This window comes from Geotrypetes seraphini, chromosome 1 (assembly GCF_902459505.1).
Source record: "Geotrypetes seraphini chromosome 1, aGeoSer1.1, whole genome shotgun sequence".
Lineage (NCBI taxonomy): Eukaryota > Metazoa > Chordata > Amphibia > Gymnophiona > Dermophiidae > Geotrypetes > Geotrypetes seraphini.
In genome coordinates this window covers 255,249,714-255,272,862 of record NC_047084.1, presented here as the reverse complement: position 1 = coordinate 255,272,862, position 23,149 = coordinate 255,249,714, and the positions used below count along the sequence as shown (strand labels likewise).

General features: G+C 39.5%; 1 protein-coding gene across 5 annotated transcripts in view; it reads right to left on the bottom strand.

Annotated features, from left to right (window-relative positions):
- Positions 1-20,377: 20,377 nt before the first annotated feature.
- The window catches only part of WFS1 (wolframin ER transmembrane glycoprotein), a 111,075-nt gene continuing 108,303 nt past the window's right edge, over positions 20,378-23,149 (bottom strand). For all 5 annotated transcript variants that reach the window (XM_033949687.1, XM_033949697.1, XM_033949677.1 and 2 more), the window contains exon 8: positions 20,378-22,473. In XM_033949687.1, coding sequence (XP_033805578.1) covers positions 20,668-22,473 — 1,806 coding nt within the window. In that variant the 3' untranslated portion in view covers positions 20,378-20,667. The remainder of the gene's footprint in view (positions 22,474-23,149) is intronic.

The following is a 23,149-nucleotide window of genomic DNA, read 5'->3' as shown; positions in this document are numbered from 1 at the left end:
TAAAATTATAGGGTTTTTTTTACTAAGATGCACTAAATCGGCTAGCACACCTTAGTAAAAGACCCCTATAGTGAGGTAATAAGTTTTTGAAAAATGTGTGCAAATATTTCATGCCAGTGCAATCATTTATTAATGTTCTGTCAGCATTTCTTAGTGTGGGATGTACAGAGTGTTATATTATGATAAAGAAAGCTAAAGAAGAATATGAAGAAAAACTTGTTTATGAGGCAAAAACTCATAGTAACTTTCATTTAGGTACATCAGAAGCAGAAAACCTGTGAAGTTATCCGTGGGACCATTTGATGATCAAGAAGCAAAAGGGGCGATCAGGGTAGATAAGGTCATAATGGAGAGATTGAATGAATTCTTTGCTTCGGTCTTTACGTCTGCATCTATGAGACAAACATGGTTTTTTCTGTCACATAGATCTTTTTGGACCCCTGTTAAACTAAACTAAACTAAATCTTGGGTTTATATACCGCATCTTCTCCACAATGAGGAGCTCGGCACGGTTTACAGGAGTTGGGGAAGAACGGAACTCCAATGGAATTATAGAAATAAGTATAAAGAGAGGTTAGGGCTTAGAGTACCAGAGAGGAGAAGAAGGTTATATTTTGGAGAATAGCCAAGTTTTCAGATGCTTACGGAATAGTTGAAGGGAACTCAAGTTACGAAGAGGGGAAGTAAGATTATTCCAGAGCTGAGTGATTCTGAAGGGGAGGGAAGACCCTAGTTTACCAACATGGGATATGCCTTTTAAGGAGGGGAAGGATAATTTTAGTTTTTGGGTGGATCTGGAGGAAATTGGATTTGAGGAATTCCAGGATAATGGAATAAAAGGAGAAAGGTTACATAAGTTAGACAATTTTAAATCTAATAGATGCTGGCACTGTCATTTAGACATTGGGACACTGGATCATCTGTTGTTCTATTGTCCTTTGATACTTAGCTTCTGGAAGTCAATATGGAGACAGATTAATCTCATACTGGATTCAACAATCCCTTTGACGTATGAGGCAATTATATGTGGAACATTGCTGCATATCAAGCCTACTATGGATCGTTACAAATGCAGACTTTGCCTTATTATGACAGGGATAGCAATGCAAATGATAACACACAATTGTAAAAATTGCAACCACCTCAACTTTTCGTTTATGTTTAGGTTATAAATACAAAAAGATGAATGGTGATATTTTGGGGCATAGCAAAGTATTTAAATTGGTGTGGGGCCCGTTGACATCCTTTGTTAATTCGACATAATTGTCTTTAAGTTTCTGTTTATTTTTATACATATCCAGGACGGGGTGGGTGGGGGGATATCTTTTTGGTTTATTTCTTGGTTGAAATGCTGGAAGGAAGGGGAGGGATATTTTTCTTCTGTAATGTTATTGATGGAATTTAAGTGCTTATGTTTTGGGGGGGGTTTTTGTAAATCTTTATTGGTTTTTTTAAACTTTGATAGCGTCATACAAATGTTAAATCAAAAAGACTTTACAAAAAACACACTTAACTATACAATTATTACTATTAAAAAATCATTTTCACCCCTTCATATCTGAATTATTAAAACACATACATATGATATGATTTCAGTATTATAATGAAATATTTAATTCCTTAAAATACATTTCCCACCCCCCACTGATCTACCCTTCCTGGATGTGCAAGGAATCTAATGAGAAAAGAAAGAAAGAAACGTAACCCTAATTATATTGTAATAAAATTAGTCAATGGACTCCATACATCATTAAAGGACTTATGTTTGTATAGTTCATGGCACTTTGTATTAGTTTTGAAAATTAATATTTTACAAAAAAAAAAAAAAAGAAGAAGGAAGAGATCTACCTGAACCAGAAATGGTTTTTAAGGGTGATGATACGGAGGAACTGAAAGAAATCTCTATGAACCTGGAAGACTTACTAAGCCAAACTGACATATTAAAGAGTGATAAATTCCAGGGTACTGAATGAACTCAAAGGTGACATTGTTGATCTGCTGTTAGTGATCTATAACCTGCCGCTAAAATCATCTGTAGTAGTTGAAGATTGAAGGGTGGCCAATGTTATGCTGATTTTTAAAAAGGGTTCCAGGGGAGATCTGGGAAATTACAGACCAGTAAGCCTGACTTCAGGGCCGGGCAAAATAGTAGAAAGAATTATAAAAAAAATAAAATTGTGGAACACTTAGACAAACATGATTTAATGGGACAGTGTCAGCATGGGCTCAGCCAAGGGATGTCTTACATCACCAATATGCTTGGCTTCTTTGAAGGTGTGGATAAATGCGAGCCGGTTGATGTAGTGTATCTAGATTTTCAGAAAGCTTTTGACAAAAGTTCCACATGAGAGGCTCCTGAGAAAATTATCTGAAAAAGTGAATTCAATATTATAATATTTAGTTAAATAAAATAAACATACTATAATAGAAATTATATCTGAGTGCTCAGTGTATTATCTTATTCAAAACCAGCGGGTTTCATTCTACAAACCCGCTGGTTTTGAATAAGATAATACACTGAGCACTCAGATATAATTTCTATTATAGTATGTTTATTTTATTTAACTAAGTATTATAATATTGAATTCACTTTTTCAGATATTATATATTATTGGTGAATTCATCATTCAAATTATTTGTTTCTCCTGCATATTTATTTATCCTGAGAAAATTAGTCATGGATAAGATTTGGTTAGGTTAATAGGATATATCAAAAGGGGAAAATGCAGTAATGGTTAGATAGCTTGTTTGGTTTTAGATATGAATGGGGAAGCCTAGTGTCTGGTTAGTTTTATACATGAAGTAGCTTTGAAGCGTGAATGCAGAGTATTTGGGGATTATATGTATTTATATACTGGAAAGTATGAATGACAAATAAATTAATACAATGCGAGGAAAAAAAAAGAGTCATGGGATAGAAGGCAATGTTCAATTGTGGATTAGGAAGTAGTAGAGTTAAATGGCCATTTTTCTCAGTGGAGGAGAGTAAATAGTGGAGTGCCACAAGGATCTGTTCTGGGACCAGTGCTATTTAACTTATTTTTAAATGTTCTGGAAATTGGTATGACGAGTGAAGTGAATAAATTTGCAGACGACACTAAACTGTTCATAGTTGTGAAAAATTGCAGGCAGACCTTAGGAAATTGGAAAACTGGGAGCTCAAATGGCAGATGAAATTTAATGTGGACAAATGCAAAGTGATGCACATTGAGAAGAAATTCTAAATCATAGTTACCACCATGGTCCACCTTGGGGGTCAGCGCCCAAGAAAAAGATCTGGGTATCATTGTAGACAATATGTTGAAACCATCCACCCAATGGCTATGGCCAAAAAAGTAAACAAAATGCTAGGAATTATTAGAAAAGGAATGGTAAACAAGACTAAGAATGTTATAATTTCTCTGTATCGCTCCATGGTGCAAGTTCATCTTGAGTATTGTGTTCAATTCTGTTCACTTTGTCTCAAAAAAGATGTAGCAGAAGTATAAAAGTTCAAAGCAAAGCAACCAAGGTGATAAAGGGGATGGAACTCCTATCATATGAAGAAAGACTAAAGAGGTTAGGGCTCTTCAGCTTGGAAAAGAGATGGCTGAGGGGAGATACGATTGAAGTCTACAAAATCCTGAGTGGTGTAGAACAGGTACAAGTGGATCAATTTTTATTTATTTATTTATTTTTTTACTCCAAAAATTACAAAGACTAGGGAACACTCAATGAAGTTACAGAGAGATACTTTTAAAACCAATAAGAGGAATTTTTTTTTTCACTCAGAAAATAGTTAAGCTCTGGGATGCATTGCCAAAGGATGGAATAAGAGTGGTTAACGTAGATGGTTTTAAAAAAAGGTTTGGACAAGTTCCTGAAGGAAAAGTTCATAGTCTGCTATTGAGAAAGACATGGGGGAAACCACTGCTTTCCCTGGATTGGTAGCATGGAATGTTGCTACTATTCAGGGGGTTTCCAGGTATATGTGACCTGGATTGGCCACTTTGAAGACAGGTTACTGGGCTATATGGACTACTGTTCTGACCGAGTGAGGCTATTCTTATGTTAAGTGATGCAAATATATGTTGATTGTCAAATTTTGCCTCTGCCAGGTTAACTGAACCTTAAACATGCTCAAGAGTTGGATTTATAAGATGGGAGAAAATTTAGTTGGTAGTTAGTAGTACTTAAATAGTAATAAGTAAGCTTCCATTGGAAAGTATGATACCTTATGTACCATATACAGTATTTCAAAAACCAATATAATGGAATTAGAAAAAGTTCAAAGAAGAGTGAGTAAGAAGATAAAGAATGGAACTTCTTTTGTATGAGGAACGATTAAAAGGTTAGGGCTTTTCAGCTTGGAAAAGAGATGGCTGAGGGGGAGATATGATTGAAGCCTACAAAATCCTGAGTGGTGTAGAACGGATACAATGAATCAATTTTTTACTCCATCACGTATTACAAAGACTAGGGAACACTTGATGAAGTTACAGGGAAACACTTTTAAAACCAATAGGAGAAAATATTTTTTCACTCAGAAAATAGTTAAGCTCCAGAACACATTGCCAGAGGATGTGGTAACAGTGGCTAATGTAGCTGGTCAGTGGCATAGCGAGGGAAGGAGGCGCCTGGGTGGTTACGCACCCCGCTAACACCCCTGTTCCTTCCACACCCCCATGCCACACTCGCACCCTTCCTTCCCACCCCATACCTCTTTAAATCTTTGCCAGCACAAGCAGCTTCTCTGACCTGCTGCTTTTGTTGGTATTGGGTGTTCTTCTGATGTCACTTCCTGGCCCCATAACCCAGAAGTGAGTTCAGAGAAAGCAAAGCCAGCACAAGTAGCAAATTAGAGTAGTTGCTCACACTGGCGAAGATTATAAAGAGATACATGGGGGGAAAGCACGAGCGTAGTGTTGGGGGATGGAGAGATGATGGTGTCCCCATCAAGATGACGCTCAGGGCAGTCTGCTCCCCCCCCCCCCCTATGACACTGTAGCTGGTTTTAAAAAAGGTTTGAACAAGTTCTTGGAAGAAAAGGTACTGGTCAGACTTGAATGGTCTGTGTCCTATATGTGGTGATTTGGTGTCGGATGGGCTGGGGAGAACATCAATAGGAACTCCACTAAACTGGCCAGACTTTATGGTAGATATCCAAACAGGATGGTTGGATAGGCTGGAGTGAGCTTGGACAGCAACTTCAGCATTTGGAACCTACCAGGTGGATTTTACAGTCTATGACCTAGAAATATCAAAGAAGAGACAAGTTAATTTAATCATGTATTTTTAAAAGATTAATTTAATCATGTATTTTTAATGGGTATAACTAATGGGCAGACTGGATGGACTGTTCGGGTCTTTATCTGCCATCATTTACTATGTTACTATATGCTTGGTCCTTGAAAACTAATGGCAAGTAATTTTATTTTTTATGCAGTAATTATCCTAACTTGAGCAACAAAGCAATCAAGGCTTTGTTACTGTGTTACTGTTTGGATCTTCTTATCTTTACAAACTTAGATTTTCAGCTCTAATCGAGAATGACTACAGATGGTGGATGATGAAATGCGTGTTTGCTTGTCAACTATTGAGCCACGTTTTGAGTTAATTTGCAATCAAAAACAAGCACATCCATCGCATTGATTAGCAATTCTATTCTATCTACTTTAGTTTCACCATTGTTACAATTACCCATACATGGCTTACAGAACTTTAAATAACTCTCAAATTTAATTTTTTGTTGGTTTTGAAATTTTATAATTTCAACTAGCTGATGCCCCGGCGTTGCACGGGTATTTAATTATAGCAATAACACTGTAAATGGATTCAAATAAAGATACTTTATAGTGGTGAATGAAATTATTTTTTAACAGCTTTATAAAAAGTACAATATTCAAATTATAATTTGAAATATTTGACAAAATGAATACAATACAACTAACACAAAACTTGATTATAAACAACATTTTTAGTTTCACCTCCAGGAGCAAGAACATATAAATTCTTGGGTGATCCCACCCTTGAGCAAGCAACATAGAGTTGTCCATGGGAAAAACAGGGGGATCTTAAATCCACTCCACAGTATGTAATAGTCTGTCCCTGTGATTTGTTGATTGTGATAGAGAATGCAAGTCTCACTGGAATTTGCAATCTCTTAAACTGAAAAGGAAGATATGTTGGAATAAGTGGCATCCAAAAGTTTCAATATTGATTTAAACAACTCAATATGTGGAAACTCAGGTTGAAAAGAAACTCCATGCAGTTTTTTCCCGGTTCAGAATGGAACCTGTGTTCCTAGTTCAGCATATGTGAGTACTCATGTAATGTAATAACATTATGAACTGGGGTGCATGAAGGAAACAGTTACAAACACAGTTAGAACATACAAACTCTATATGTATGGTGTCCGTGGTAGAATAGAAACGATGTCCCTAGTGGTTATAGTGTCATAGAAAGTGTTTTATAGTTGGAATTACTGTGAGAATGGCAGCTTTTTACATCCTTTCCATTGACATGAATGGGTGAAATCTCATTTTCTGTTTGTAGCTCCGCCCATGTGTGCAGGTGGGCCGCGAGACCCCCAGAACATATCACCCCAGGTAGTGAGGGATCTGCATACCAAGTTTCGGTCAATTCGGTCAAGCCATATTTGAAGTACTGTGAGAATGGCAGCTTTTTACAATTTTACCATTGACATGAATGGGTGAAATCTGATGTTCTGTTTGTAGCTCCGCCCACGTGTGCAGGTGGGCCGCGAGACCCCCAGAACATATCACCCCAGATAGTTGAAATTACTGTGAGAATGGCAGCTTTTTACATTTTTACCATTGACATGAATGGGTGAAATCTGATTTTATGTTTGTAGCTCTGCCCACGGGTGCAGGTGGGCCACGAGACCCCCAGAACATATCACCCCAGGTAGTGAGGGATCAGCATACCAAGTTTCGTTCAAATCGGTCAAGCCGTTTTTGAATTACTGTGAGAATGGCAGCTTTTTACATTTTTACCATTGACATGAATGGGTGAAATCTGATTTTATGTTTGTAGCTCCGCCCATGTGAGTAGGTGGGCCGCGAGACCCCCAGAACATATCACCCCAGGTAGGTGGAATTACTGTGAGAATGGCAGCTTTTTACATTTTTTCCATTGACATGAATGGGTGAAATCTGATTTTATGTTTGTAGCTCCGCCCACGTGTGCAGGTGGGCCGCGAGACCCCAAGAACATATCACCCCAGGTAGTGAGGGATCAGCATACCAAGTTTCGTTCTAATTGGTCAAGCCGTTTTTGAATAACTGTGAGAATGGCAGCTTTTTACATTTTTTCCTTTGACATGAATGGGTAAAATCTGATGTTCTGTTTGTAGCTCCGCCCATGTGTGCAGGTGGGCCATGAGACCCCCAGAACATATCACCCCAGGTAGTGAGGGATCGGCATACCAAGTTTCGTTCAAAGCGGTCAAGCCGGTTTTGAATTACTGTGAGAATGGCAGCTTTTTACATTTTTTCCATTGACATGAATGGGTGAAATCTGATGTTCTGTTTGTAGCTCTGCCCACGTGTGCAGGTGGGCCGTGAGACCCCCAGAACATATCACCCCAGGTAGTGAGGGTTCTGCATACCAAGTTTCGTTCAAATCGATCAAGCCATTTTTGCGTGATCGCGGCACATACATACATACACACATACATACCTCCGATTTTATATATATAGACTAGCTGATGCCCCGGCGTTGCACGGGTATTTAATTATAGCAATAACACTGTAAATGGATTCAAATAAAGATACTTTATAGTGGTGAATGAAATTATATTTTTACAGCTTAATAAAAAGTACAATATTCAAATTATAATGTGAAATATTTGACAAAATGAATACAATACAACTAACGCAAAACGTGATTATAAACAACAATTTTAGTTTCACCTCCTGGAGCAAGAACATATAAATTATTGGGTGAACCCACCCTTGAGCAAGCAACATAGAGTTGTGGGCCGCGAGACCCCCAGAACATATCACTCCAGGTAGTGAGGGATCTGCATACCAAGTTTCGTTCAAATCGGTCAAGCCGTTTTTGCGTGATCGCGGCACATACATACATACAGATACATACCTCTGATTTTTTATATATAGACTAGCTGATGCCCCGACGTTGCACGGGTATTTAATTATAGCAATAACACTGTAAATGGATTCAAATAAAGATACTTTATAGTGGTGAATGAAATTATATTTTTACAGCTTAATAAAAAGTACAATATTCAAATTATAATGTGAAATATTTGACAAAATGAATACAATACAACTAACGCAAAACGTGATTATAAACAACAATTTTAGTTTCACCTCCTCGAGCAAGAACATATAAATTATTGGGTGAACCCACCCTTGAGCAAGCAACATAGAGTTGTGGGCCGCGAGACCCCCAGAACATATCACCCCAGGTAGTGAGGGATCTGCATACCAAGTTTCGTTCAAATCGGTCAAGCCGTTTTTGAATTACTGTGAGAATGGCAGCCTTTTACAATTTTTCCATTGACATGAATGGGTGAAATCAGATTTTCTGTTTGTAGCTCCACCCACGTGTGCAGGTGGGCCGCGAGACCCCCAGAACATATCACCCCAGGTAGTGAGGGATCTGCATACCAAGTTTCGTTCAAATCGGTCAAGCCGTTTTTGAATTACAGTGAGAATGGCAGCTTTTTACATTTTTTCCATTGACATGAATGGGTGAAATCTGATTATGTTTGTAGCTCCGCCCACGTGTGCAGGTGGGCCGCGAGACCCCCAGAACATATCACCCCAGGTAGTGAGGGATCTGCATACCAAGTTTCGTTCAAATCGGTCAAGCCGTTTTTGAATTACTGTGAGAATGGCAGCTTTTTACATTTTTTCCATTGACATGAATGGGTGAAATCTGATTTTATGTTTGTAGCTCCGCCCACGTGTGCAGGTGGGCCGCGAGACCCCCAGAACATATCATCCCAGGTAGTGAGGGATCTGCATACCAAGTTTCGTTCAAATCGGTCAAGCCGTTTTTGCGTGATCGCGGCACATACACACATACATACCTCCGATTTTATATATATATAGATTATACTGTGCTGCAAAAAAATTTGCTCCATCTAGTGTGCCAGAACCATAAAAGTTTGAGAGATGCTGAGCTAGTCATTGTAGAAAATGTCTCATAGTCTGACAAGCAACAAAATGTATGGTATTATTATTTTTTCTTGTAGTAACTGATATTTCCAAACTAAGTTTGAAATATGAGCAAAGAGGTAAACCATTAACTTGCCACTGTTTATTAAGAACAAGTAATCATTGGTGACACGTTTTAGCAATTATTTAATACACTAATATAATTTTGGCTTGGAAAACATGCAATCAAGTATTGTCAGATATCTAATTGTAATACTACACACACACATGGTGTGATGGTTCTATTTCTAAACCAAGATGAATTGTTAATATACCAGCTGCATTGAAATACGTATTAATTTTTAATATCACTATATCAGTAAATGCAATACTTAATAATTACACAATGTACTCTGAAAAGTCTGACAAATCATTTTATGATAGCCAGATGTGAGATTTTTAATTATTAAGATACAAGGGGGTGTTGAAAAGTTCTCAGCCCATCCAAGAAAGGAATGACATGTAGTCATAAAACTTACAAGTTATTCCACATATTCACCGCCAAGTTCAACACACTTGGAACATTGTGACTGAAGTTGCTGTAACCCTTCCAGAAAAATACTCTGATGTTTGGTCAATGAAATACTGATCTGCTGCTGCAATCACCTCTGAATCACTCAAAAATTGTTGCCCTTTCAAACTCTTTTTAAGGTTTGGAAACAGAAAATAGTCAGATGGAGCAAGACCTGGTGAGTAGGGTGGATGGTCTAATGCACTGAAACCCCAACTACATCACAACATCCATCATTTTGCCAGCCTTATGAGCAGATGCATTGTCTTGCAAGAAGAGAACTCTCTTCTGCAGCTTCCCTATCCTTTTTTCTTTCAATGTCCCCTTTAACTGGCACAGCAAGTTACAGTAGTATTCTGGATTAACTGTTTGGCCTCTTGGAAGATACTTAGTCATTATAGCACCTTCCTGATCCCAAAACACTGTGACCATGACCTTTCCTACTGACTTTTGGGTTTTGAATTTCCTTGGCCTTTGTCTCAGGATCATAGTGGTGTAACCATGTTTCATCAATAGTAACTAGTTGTTCAAAAAAGTTGGCACCAGCTTGCTGAAAATTCTGCTAAATCAACTTGCAACCATCCACTTGATGTTGTTTCTTATCAGCATTTAAACCATTTGGGCACCCACTAGATGACAGCTTCTGAATACCCAGCTGCTCATGGAATATACACCCATGTTCCCTGGCTTTCTGTAGTCTCAACAATTGTTTTAGCCGATATTCACCAATCTGCCAGAATCAAGCCACAAATAAAATAAACATTGAACTGATGGGGGTTCAAAAAGGTATCAATTGAATATTAAATGGAAAATAAACACCCCTAAAGTGGCTAGCACACTTTAAACTTGACTGTTAGTTGTCTTAATTCTGTAATCAAAAATATTCTCAGAGATCTGTAGACTAAACCCGGAGAGTGAACTCCAGATAAAAGGAACCTTGAAATGAGATAAGTGACGTACAGTTTACCTTTTATCTGGAATTAAACTTTTGAAGGTCCAGTACCGTTTTTCAACATCAATATTATATTCAATATGTTGTGATTGGATTGAGAAGCTGTAAATGGAGTTCACTCTCCAGGTATAGTCTACAGGTCTCTGAGCATATTTTTGATTACAGAATTAAGACAACTAGCAGAATTATGTGAACATTGGAATCCATTACATTTATCTTGGTGGGGGAAGAGTTCAAACTGTTAAAATGATGATATTGCCTGTGGTTTGTTATCAAATGGGAATGATACCAGTGTTTTTTCAGGGGTCTTTTTATAAAAAATTGAATTTGATTATTATCAAATTTATTTGGCTTGGTGAAACTCCTAGAATTGCTTTAGTATCTTTACAAAAGCCAATTAAGAAGGGTGAGGTAAATTTTCCAAACTTTTATAGGTACCATCAGGCCTTTATTTTACATCAAGGTATGTATTGGGTCCTCCCGGAGCTCATTGAGTACACTCCTGATTGAGTACATTCCTGATATTTGGAATGGCGACTCATGTTTCCTGATTGAGTACATTCCTGATATTTGGAATGGCGACTCATGTTTCCTGATTGAGTACATTCCTGATATTTGGAATGGCGACTCATGTTTCCTGATTGAGTACACTCCTGATATTTGGAATGGCGACTCATGTTTCCTTTACATCTTTCTCATGTTCTCAGTATCAAGATGCCCAGATTATATAAAGAAAATAGAATTTTAATGGATACTTGGAAAACCTTATGATTTGTCAGTAACTTAACAGCTATTCCTATTAACAAATCAAACCATATGGCTAAACGCCAAGATTCAAATTGGCGGATTCAAGGTCTTCTGGAAGCATTGGATAATTGCAGGAATACGAACTTTGAATGATGTTATTTCTAATGGTAAACTGCTTGATTTTACACAATTGCAACATAAATTTGGGCTTCATAAATCATAATGTTTTCATTGGTTGCAATTGAAGCAGGCCATTCAGGCAGGGTTCCCTGAATGGAAAACTCTTACTGCCCAATACAGTATGGAATTTTTATGTTTTCAGGCGGACTTTTTCGGACACCAGGCCGCGCAGTGGTATAAAACTATTAGTGATCTGGTTACAAAAAAGCCTAAAAATGGTCTTAGGGATATTTGGAACATTGAGATTAAGCATCAGATTTCAGCATCTCAATGGCCATAAATTTGGTCTTGGAGAATAAGATGTACAATGTCAGCATCTATGAGACAAACTTGGTTTTTTCTTTTACATAGAGATTTTGGACCCCAGTTAGATTACAAAAATTAAATAGTTCCTTGTCTAATAGATGCTGGCATTGTAATCTTGATGTAGGGACTTTGGATCATCTTTTGTATTACCGTCCCCATATCTTAGCCTTTTGGAATTCAATCTGGGATCAAATAAATTGTTTATTGGAAAATCATGTAGCGTTATCTTATGATACTGTGATATTTGGAATGTCTTATGAGAAAAAAAGAGTCAGATATAATCGTGTAACAATAAACTTTTATTGATCATAATAATAATAATAATAATAACTTTATTCTTATATACCGCCAACTATCTTGCGACTTCTAGGCGGTTTACACTGAAGAGAAACTGCACAGACATCGAATTACAGAGTGTAGCAGTGAATATCTGATAGTAGCAACAATAAAAATAATAACAACAGTTTATATACTGCAGGACCGTGAAGTTTCATGCGGTTTACAATGAATTAGAAAAATTCCATAAATTGAAAGGAACATTCATAGTTAGAGATTAGAGGTTAACAGTTTACAAGATCTAATTTGGGGAGGGATTGCGATGAGGGCTATTGTCCTGATTCGTCATCTAGGTATTTCGAGAACTGGTGTGTTTTTAGGTGTTTCCTAAATTCACCATAATTGTTTGTGTGTGTAATTAGTTTTTCCAAGTCTTTGCCCCATAAGGCTGCTTGGTATGATAGAAGTTGTTGATGGTGACACGAATTTCTGGTGTGCTCTTCTCTCATGTCTGTTGGTTGGGAATGAGAAGAGGTCTGTTATATATTTAGGGGCTAGACCGGATAATACCTTGAAGCAGAGACATCCCAGTTTGAACTTCGTACGTGCCTCCATTGGCAGCCAGTGCAGGAGTCGGTAGGAAGGGGTGATATGATCGGACTTCTTCAGTCTGAAGATCAACCTGATTGCTGCATTTTGTATCAGTTGTAGTCTCTGCATTTGCTTCCGGGTGATTGCCAGATGGGTAATGTTGCAATAATCAAGGTGGCTTAGTATTAGGGATTGTACCAGAATTCTGAATGCAGAAGCGTCGAAGTATGCTCTAATGGACCTAAGTTTCCAGAGAATAAAAAACCCCTTTCTGACTAGGGAGTCCACATGGTCTTTCATAGTTAGACCTTGATCCAGTATTACCCCCAGAACCTTCATTGTAGGTTGAATAGGGTAGTTAAGATTGTTAATGCGTAGTGGTGTTGTGGTGATATGTGGGTGTGGCGAGGCTATGAAGAATTTAGTTTTATCTGAATTAAGCTTCAGTTTGAATTCTGTGGTCCATTGTTCCATCAGGTTTAGCGCTTCTGTTGCCGTGGGGGTGATTTCGGAGGGTGACGTATTAAACAGGATGATGATTGTAAAGTCATCCGCATAACTGAATACTTTTATACCCCGTTGGGCCAGTTGCATGCCTAGTGATGATATATAGACGTTAAAGAGTAGTGGGGATAATGGAGACCCCTGTGGAACGCCTGATGGGTTTCTCCATGTTTTAGAGAGGTTGCAGTTGAAGCGTACTTGATAGGTGCGGGTCGTAAGGAATCCTCGGAACCAGTCAAATACCTCACCTCCGATGCCGATTGCGTCTAAACATTGTAGCAATTTTTTGTGATCCACCAGGTCGAAGGCCGAGCTCATGTCAAATTGCATGATTAAGGCTTTATGGCCCTTGCTGAATAAGTTGCGTAAGTATTCTAGGGTCGCTGCAATCACCATCTCAGTGCTAAACAGAGGTCTGAAGCCAGACTGGGTTTCATGTAGTAGTGAGAACTGATCAAGGTAGTTCATCAATTGGGTATGTACTAAACCTGTCCAAGATCATGACAGGAGATGCCATCCAACATATTACTAATAACTGGAAAGACCACAGTAGACTTAATTTTAATTTCTGGTGGAATTCATTGTGTCACCTATATAGAATGGAAATTATAAAATTTTATAAAAATATGGGAGCCATTAACATCTTTTTGTTATGATTAAATGCCATTCTTCTATTAATTATACACCACTTAGTGTTGGGAGGGAGGAGGGTTTCTATCGGAGGGTTTATGATCTTACAATTAATAATGGGCTTAGAGGGAGGGTGGGGGGAGGGTTGCTTTTATGTTTATAAAGTATACTGATAAGATGTTCAAATGTTCTATTTAATATTGTTAATATGAATTTTGTACACTTGATGAAAGCTTAAACATGAATAAAGAATTAAAAAAAAAAAAGACAACTGGCAGTCAAGTTTAAAGTGTGCTAGCCACTTTAGGGGTGTTTATTTTCCACTGATTATTCAAAATCAGGTCATGGATATGGTCAACAAATTTCAGGAGTTCACACCATTTGAGGCCTCCCAGACCTTGCTGCATCTTCTGTCTCAAAATCTCCACCCTGAAAGTTTGCATACCACTTCTTCACTGTGGAGTGTGATGGGTATTTGTCACTCAATATTTGTGCATCATAGATTCATGGATTTCCTTTGGCGCTTTCCTCTGCAGGAATAGAACTTCATGACGGCTTGTTGTTCCACACTTGAAAATTCCACACTTTTTGTTGACATGGTTCAATCAATGATCTGAAACAATGTCAAAAACATAGCATTACGATTCTGCAAACTGGCACTTTGTAAAATAAAATAATGCTCTTTTCAGCTATAGTGGCAAAATAACACTCAGAATTTAGGAAGTTGGTTGGGCAGAGAAATTTTCAGTACCCCCTCATAAAAACATCCCAAAGGAGAGTCGTGGTAGTCTGTAGTACAGAGGTTGGTGGCACCTGATGAAGTGGACTCTTCTTCCTAAAAGCTTATGCCTCAATAAACTGCCTGGGCCATAAATTGCCCGAAAAGCAAGCCTCCTTTCTCTTCCGACCTCTTGCACTGCACATAGCTGGCAGCGCCAAGGCACAAGGAGAGGATTCAAGAGGCCAGCTAGATCCTGGGAGGGACTTAATGCACAGATAGTGCAGGTACACTAGCCTAGCCTGAAGTTGGGACAAAATAAAATATGGTTGCTGTCCTAAGATTAGTGGGCAAATGAAAGGAGGATATAGCAGGAAGTTCCTCCCAATTGTCTGCTCCCTGGGAAAGAGAAAAAGAAAAGGCTATGGATTGATTGCCAGGTCCTCAAGAAATAAACTCCAATGGAATTGGTGCTGTGAATTTATGTTAAGTAGAGGGTTTTGGGTTTGTTTGTTTTTTTACAATCTGTAACTTGTGCTCTGCATGTGTTGCTGAGACCTCTGGGGCTGTTTGCTAAATGTGACTATTTACTGAATGTTTTTAAAAAGTTGGGAGGGAGAAGTACTAAATTGGAAAGTATGGTCGGGAAAGAGAGATAAAACCCACAGAGTCTGTTTTGGTGTTTGGTTGGTATTTGAAATTGTCCCTTATGCTTCAGATCTGTTACAGTTGGAGGACTGTTTAATGTTGTTTCCACATGGTTATCAACTCAAGGTTTGGTCCACTCCACTCAGTATTTTATGGTCACAACTGAAAGTCTGATATATTATGGGTGCAGCATGAGAAAGGATGGGGGGGGGTTGCCATGGAGGCAAGTCACACAGAGTGTAATTATAGCAGGTTGTACCCCAATTGTACACAGCAGGCACCCACCTAGGGGAAGGGCCATATGTTTTTTTTTGGCTTCACAAATATGGTAACCCTATACTGATGGCAGTAGCTGTCCGTTACTCCATGACTCATAGGCATGCTCTTGGTGTGGCCGGGGAGTATACACATAGGTGTTTTTCCCTAAGGGTTGGGGGGCTTACTATTAAGCGGAGAGTTCAAGAGGTCCCCCCCAGCTGGGGCTTGAGGGATGTTTCACAGGACAGCATACCTAACTTTGGACCTGACAAGGGTATATCAAATTAGTGTGGGGTATGAGGCCTGAAAGGCTATCCATTTAAGTGGCATGTTGTAAGAGAAAAAAAAAACTTCAGTGTTTGTAATACAGGACTGGAGCTTCAGTGTCTATATTGAAATTCTGACCAATTCTGTACAGAATCCAAACTTCATAGCCACATAACAGTATTCAACAAATTCTTCTATGAATTATAATGGCAGTTTTACTGGGTAGTTGAAACTATCTGGGATGGGGGGGGGTGTTCTTTTATGCATAAAAGATTGGTTGGTGTTAATTTAAAAGTGAAGAAAAGGGGGGTTATGATGTGCAGAAATGTCACTTTAACTTCCCCCTTTCAGATCTAGCTTGGCCCCACATATTTGTGCTTAGAGACATCACTGGTCTGCATACTTCTGTTTCTGATTCTTTATATAAAATTAGGTAATGGCACAAGCCTAAACCTGGGTATGTAGAATATAATCTCACTTTGTCTGATTTCCTAATTTATATTGTATTTGCATCAGGCCAAATAGAGCTTCCTTCAGTGTTGTGTTGAAAAGATACTGGATGAAGGCTGGGGGCAGGGTTACATGAGCAAGAGAGATTGTGTAAAGGCTGAGGGAGGTTTATATGAGTGAGAATGAGACTAGGTGAAGGCTGGAAGGGGACAATGCATCATCATATTTTGCCACTATTTGATGAAACATGCAGCAAAATATGACTGCATATTTTGGCCCATCAAATGTTACAAAATATAAAAATGTGGCATCCAACAACAAAAAAAAAAAGGTTGGACAAGTCTGGTGCATACTATTGTTTTAGAGCTTAAGTCCAGTCCTCGAAATCTACTGGCAGGACAGGTTTTCAGGATATCCACAATGAACATGCATGAGAAAGATTTGCCTGCACTTGGTATGCAAATATCTCATGCATATTCATTGTGGATATCCTGAAAACCTTCCTGCCAGTAGATCTCAAGTACCGGACTTGGGAAGCCCTGTTTTAGAGTGTTTATATATATTTGATTTTGTTTTATGCAACTTACTCTAGGATCTTAAATAATTTTGAGCAGGGTATCAAGATCTTCTAAACAAAGTCAAGAATAAAGCCAAAACGAAAAGATAAAAGCAATCGATAGAAAGACGCACAAACACTGCATAGCAGAACACAATAAAGTCATCAAAAAGGAAAGATTCTTTGGTTTGCGTTAAAATGAAACATAAAAGAAAATCAGGAAAAAAATAAAAATTGAATCCAAGTCATGTAGATTGATTTTGAAGCTGAAATACTAAAAAGACACAGATTCATGTTTTCTTGGATGTTTACAGAATAAAGTATTTGAATAGTACAACTTATGTTCTGATACTGCAATCATTTTATTTTTGTAATGACTTCTTTGTTCTCCAAAATTGTTTTCAGCCTTCCTTTCCAAGTGGTAATGTTGCAGGCAGCACGGGGACCCACAAAGGCCTTTAGACTGGCAAAAGCACCTCCTCCGAGATGACCCTCACCATTGCTCACTGGGTCACAGGAACCACCATTAAAGTGGCTGCTACCTAATCCTGCTCCTTGAGCCTCTGTAATATGCATCCAAGCGTCGCTGGCCATATCAGATGAGAAATCTGAATTGCCAGAGTGCATTGTGCTGCTCCCTGAGCCACAGGTCTGGCTCTACCACCACTAATTCTTTTTTTTTTTTTTTCTTCAAATAGTGTCAATATGATTTCACCACACTGACATGTTTAAATATAGCCAACATTATTCAAGAAAATAACTTATTACTATTTGTAAATACTGACATGTTTTAAAACAGTTAACAATTACTTGTGAACCCCCGCTTACATACATCTTGCATATCCTTAACATGGCACAAATTCCTCATAAACTTGATGAAATTTCTACTACATTGTGCAATATCTTGGACAATTTTCAGCAAAGTAATTAAAACAGATGTATATACATTAGGTCTTCAAAAATTTCTACAGCAATGAATGTTCCCAGAAAATCTCTCATAAGACCAACCTACCTCCTACTATATACATACCACTGAATAATCCATCCTCAATGTACAAAAAAACCCAAGCAATATACAGTTTGTCAATACAATACTATATTTTAAGGCACCTAACCAAACAGCTCTGTTCATATTAAGAACAGAAAATAAGTGTTTGCACCACTGAGTAGTTTAATCTACTCAAGCCATATATATCAAGACAAAAAATGCATTTTAGAAAAAGTGTCTCTATTCTTGGGAGGATGTTTTTGTGTAGGATATGCATTTAGGTACCATATATACTCTAATATAAATAGAGATTTGGGGGCCAAATAAATGGCCCAAAAATGGGGTCTCGACTTATATTCAGGCCATCATCCACCCCCCTCCTGGACTTGTTGCAGGCCTCCGCTGATGGGGTTGGCTGAGAGAGGAGGGATCCCTCCCATCTTGGCTGACTCTGCCAATTTTTAAACCTCCCTCCTGCCTTCCCCTGCGCTCATACCCCACCCTGAGCCCCTCCCTGAATGGCACTTCGAGTTCTCCCAGCCCAGTGGTGTACCAAGCATATGAGAGCTTTCCTTGTTCCTACCCGGTAGTGCTGCCCGATTCAGGAAAAAAAAAATTTCGATTCGATTTAGCCTATTGAATCGATTTTTCAATTCGATTTTCCTGCCCAATTGGGTGTTTTTTTTAAAACATCCTGGTGGGTTTATTTTATAGCCTCTTCACCCCCTTTGATCTCTCCTACCCACACTGGTGCTGTGGTGTAAACAAAATAAACAACCCAAAAAGACTTTTTCTCTCTGTTAAATTCCAGCTTACGTTCGCGATCTAACACCAGCTCTGGCAGGATACACATTTCAAATCTGACATATTGTAATCACAAAACAGAAAATAAAATAATTTTTTCTATCTTTTGTTGTCTGGTCATTATTCAAATCATATTGGTCCCAGGCTCTGGCTGTCTTCTGATCAGGCTCTCCTTCTTTCTCCGTGCTAACCATCCATCTTCCATCTCTGTCCTCCCCTTCTATTTCTCTTCCCTCCCCCGGAGGTCTGGCATCTTTCTTATTTTCATCTCCATCCCCGCAGCTGCAGCAATGGATCCCACCATCCACAGATCCACCATCTCTCCTTTTCTCAACTACCCTTCATCCAGCATCTCTCCCTCCTTCCCCACCACCCCAGGGTCCATCAGCTCTCCCTTTCTCTTCCCAACTATCCTCCTATACAGTATCTCTATCCCCACCCACCCCTCCACACCATCCCTTGTGTCCTTCTCTCCCTTTCTTCCCTAAATCTCATTGTCCACTATCTCTCTCCCTGTCCTCTGTTTTTAGACCCATTATTTCTTCCCCCCCTAGTCTGGTATATACATCTCTTTGAACTTCCCTTCCCTTTCTCCCACCGTGTACTTCTACACCAGGGCCCCCCTCCCCTGAAGGCAGCACTCCCCCACACACGAAAGCCTGCCCCCCCCCCCGAAGGCTGCACTCCCCCCCTGAAGGCCTGCACTCCCTCTGAAGGACTGACACCACCTGAAGGCTGTACCCACCTAAAAGCCTGATGTCCTCCCCCCAAAGGCCTGATGTCCCCCCGAAGGCCTGATGTCCCCCCCTGAAGACTGCACTACCCCTGAAGGCCTGTCCCCCCCCAAGGCCTGCACAGCCCCTGAAGGCCTGGTCCCCCCCTGATGGCCTACATGTTCCCCCTGATGGCCTCCCACTCTACCTAAAGATAATTGGCAGCCTGCAGAGAGGATTGCGGTGTTGTAGCGATTTGCTGGCTGCCGTCGTCCTTAGCACCATGTTCGCTTAACCATGGTCACGCCCCTCTCCTCTGAGGTCAGGGGCAGGATCGCAGCAGAGCTGCCGATTATTTTTAGGTAAGAGCAGGGAGGCCAGGGAAGAAGCCAGAGGACACTGCAAATGGCCAAGGCAGCACTTCCCGACTGATCCTCCCCCCTAAAGCAGCAGTGGCAAACCAGCAAGACTCAGCGCTGCCGCTCCTGCTTTAGGGGGCAAGGGTAACTGAATCGGCAAGGCAGATTTTTTTTTTTTTTTAAACCAAATCAATTTGAATCGGAAATCGGGCAGCACTACTACCTGGTGCTGAGTCAGTCGCTGAATGGTTTTCCAGAGTTCTTACGGGACTCATGACAACTCGTGGCAGCCATTCAGTGAGCAGCTCAGTGCTGGGCAGGAGCAAGAAAAGCTCACTCATGCCCGGTACACCACAGGACTACGAGAACTTGCAGCAGCCATTCAAGGAGGGGCTCAGCGTGGGACAGGAGAATGGAAAGCTTGCTCCTGCCTGGTACACATTTAGATCACCAGGGATTCAAAAAGGTATGTGTGGGGCGGGGGGGAGGCAGGAGGGAGGTAAAAAAACAAATTGGCAGAATTGGCTGAGACAGGAAGGATCCTTTCTCTTCCGGCTCACCATGTCATATGGCAGGCCCGGTGGAGGCCTGCAGGACATCGGGAAAACAGGGTACAGGGCAGGGAGGGGGGATGAGTGCAGAGCCTGGCAGGTGAGAGAGGGGAGGGGGCAGGGCACAGATCCTGCAGGGCACATGAATATTAACCTCCTCCCCAATCTTATATTCGAGTCATAATTTTTCCTCCTTTTGGGGGGGGAAGGGTAACTCATCTTATACTCGGATCGACTTATATTCGAGTATATATGGTACTTACGGACATGCACTGTTCCTCTCTCCACTCTGACAAACCAAACATAAAAATCCCTTAGACTATTATACTCCTCTCCTAGTGAGAAACAGAACAAAGCAGCAAAGTTTTAATATAGCAAACAGTTTTGAACACAGTATTAAAGATAGTCCTGTTGAAAGTCAAACCTTTGGTAACATTATAGAATACACCAGATTAGGTTCATTAGTATTTACCTCACACAGCTGAAAGGAATGGAAAAAATAAAAAATCAAATACAAATCGAACTGCAATATAAACTGTACGTCTCCAGTCATGCTCTATTTTCACATGCCTGGATGCAGGGGTAAGTTTGGCTATGCAGTTTAAGCAACTTATAGCTTTCAGTTCAAAGACTGGCCATTTACTGCCAAGGCGACCTTCCAAGATAGTACTAAATTCAATCATACTTCCCTGCCTTAAGTTAAGTAGCACTTTTTTAAACTCATTACTTGCTCTGAGTACAATGTCTTTAGTTATATCATCTTCCAATGTTTTATCTTCATTTGCACTATTGAGAGGCATGCCCACTGATATTTCAAATTTGTATCGATCAAATTTTTTCATATGGCATGAGTGCTTTGTGAGAAATTTCAGACGACAGAGTTCCTCTTCTTGCATGGGAATATCCTGTGGCTCACATACTGGGTACATCTCACCATATAAACATCTCATCCAATCGCCAATAAAAAGCGGGAGGATATTTATGGCTGACTCTGCACTATTTTCAATTTCTGTAATACGAGCATACTTGAACCTTCCTGTCCAGGTCACTCTATGTCCTTCTAGATGACTGCATAAAATCTGGGTGCGAGCCATGTTTGTTTCCTTCCATGCACGGGGACCACATAAGAAACTATACTGTTGCCATGTTAAGGTAGAATTGTAAATCTTAATTCCTTCATATTGGTAAACATAAATCCAACAGAACATTACTATAGCTGTGATCCACACCAGAATAAGCTTGACAATAGAACTTTTGGATAAAGATTTCATCATCTCCAACAGAGAGAAACTTGCTTTTGTCCACCATCTGAGAAGCAAAGGGATAATACACAGTAGAAGAGTTACCACAATCTTGGTAACTTCCAATGATATAAACCACTTTATGAACTGGACAAGGCACATCACTGCGATGCCTACTATTAGAATTGGGAGTGCGAATATGAACAGAAGATATCCAACAGATGCACGAATGAGGCCTATGCAAGATGATTCCAACAGAATTGCCCAAGATAATTCACACCACATGAAACATACCAGATATGGAACTAGATAACAATATACCCCTTTAAAATCACGTAACTGTGCCATTCTAAAGAACAGGTAAAACAAGTAGACAAACAAGAGGCATGGAATGCTAACATTTAACACTATGAAATGGCCTAAAGGAATGGTATAGTATGTTTTACCCAAGAACCTCAGGTAGGACCAATTTTCAGGAACAGCCCTCAACAAGGAGAGAAATCCTGCAGTCACTTCAGTCAGCAGAGCTCTTCGTGTGTAGGGTTCTGCACATGTGCTCAGACTCATGTAACTAGTGACCATGAAGAATATGGAGATAGTGGCCAATTCAGAGCATGGAATCCAATCTTTGCTGCAGATGGGAAAGGAAAATATTACAAAAAATACTGAAATTAAAAAATAAAAGTATTGTTCTAAATGATTCCAACCAAAGTTCACCTCTGCTTGCTCAACATCTAGGTTTGGCTCAAAACGAAGCAGCAGGTCAGTTAGCGTGCGGAAATTTTCCCAGGCCTTACTGTCTTGAAAAACCTTTAGAGTACAAATCACCATAGAAATAAAGGACAGATAAAAGATCACTAATGGGATAAAGAAAGCAAAAAAGTCAATTGTCAAATTACTGATGATAAAAAAAAAGATGAGAGCATTGATATGATGAGTTGGGGTAAGAGTTGACAACCAGTGCATTCCAGCCTTGGATGCGAGATCGATCAGATATTCTTTGATTTCTGTAATGGCATGAAGTGGATATTTTAAAATCTGTGAAGAGAGAAAATAAAATATTTCATTTTTATTCACAAATACTTTTGTATGTATGGAATGTATGTATGGAATGGCTAAATTTCAAAGTCACACATTTATCTACCCTATTCCCCCGAAAATAAGCCCTAGCATGACTTTCGGGTTAGGTCCTAATATAAGCCCTATCCCCCAAATAAGCCCTAGTTAAGATCCCTCCCTCCCATCCTTTTGTGCACCACAACCAGCCTTACAAACCTCTAAAACCTCAAACCTCTAAAAGCGCTCTGAACTGGCTGCTTCGTGGCCTTCCCTCTGCCATGTCACTGATGATGTCATCAATGATCTTGGTGGTGTTCTGATGCACAAAGGGATGAGAGGGAGGGATAAGTATAACACGTTGGGAGGGTCAGTGGTGTTCAGGTGCACAAAGGGATGGGAGCTATAGGTATAACATGGCAAATGTCAAGGGTAGATACCGTGTTTCCCTGAAAATAAGACATTCTCAGAAAATAAGCCCTGGTGCATTTTTTGGAGCACAAATCAATATAAGACCCTGTCTTATTTTCAGGGAAACACGGTATTTAATTTGATAGGCTTGTGAGGTATAAAAATAATGATTTATGTTATGTTATATTAGCATAGAACTGTTTAAACTAAGAACATAAGAACATAAGCAATGCCTCTGCTGGGTCGG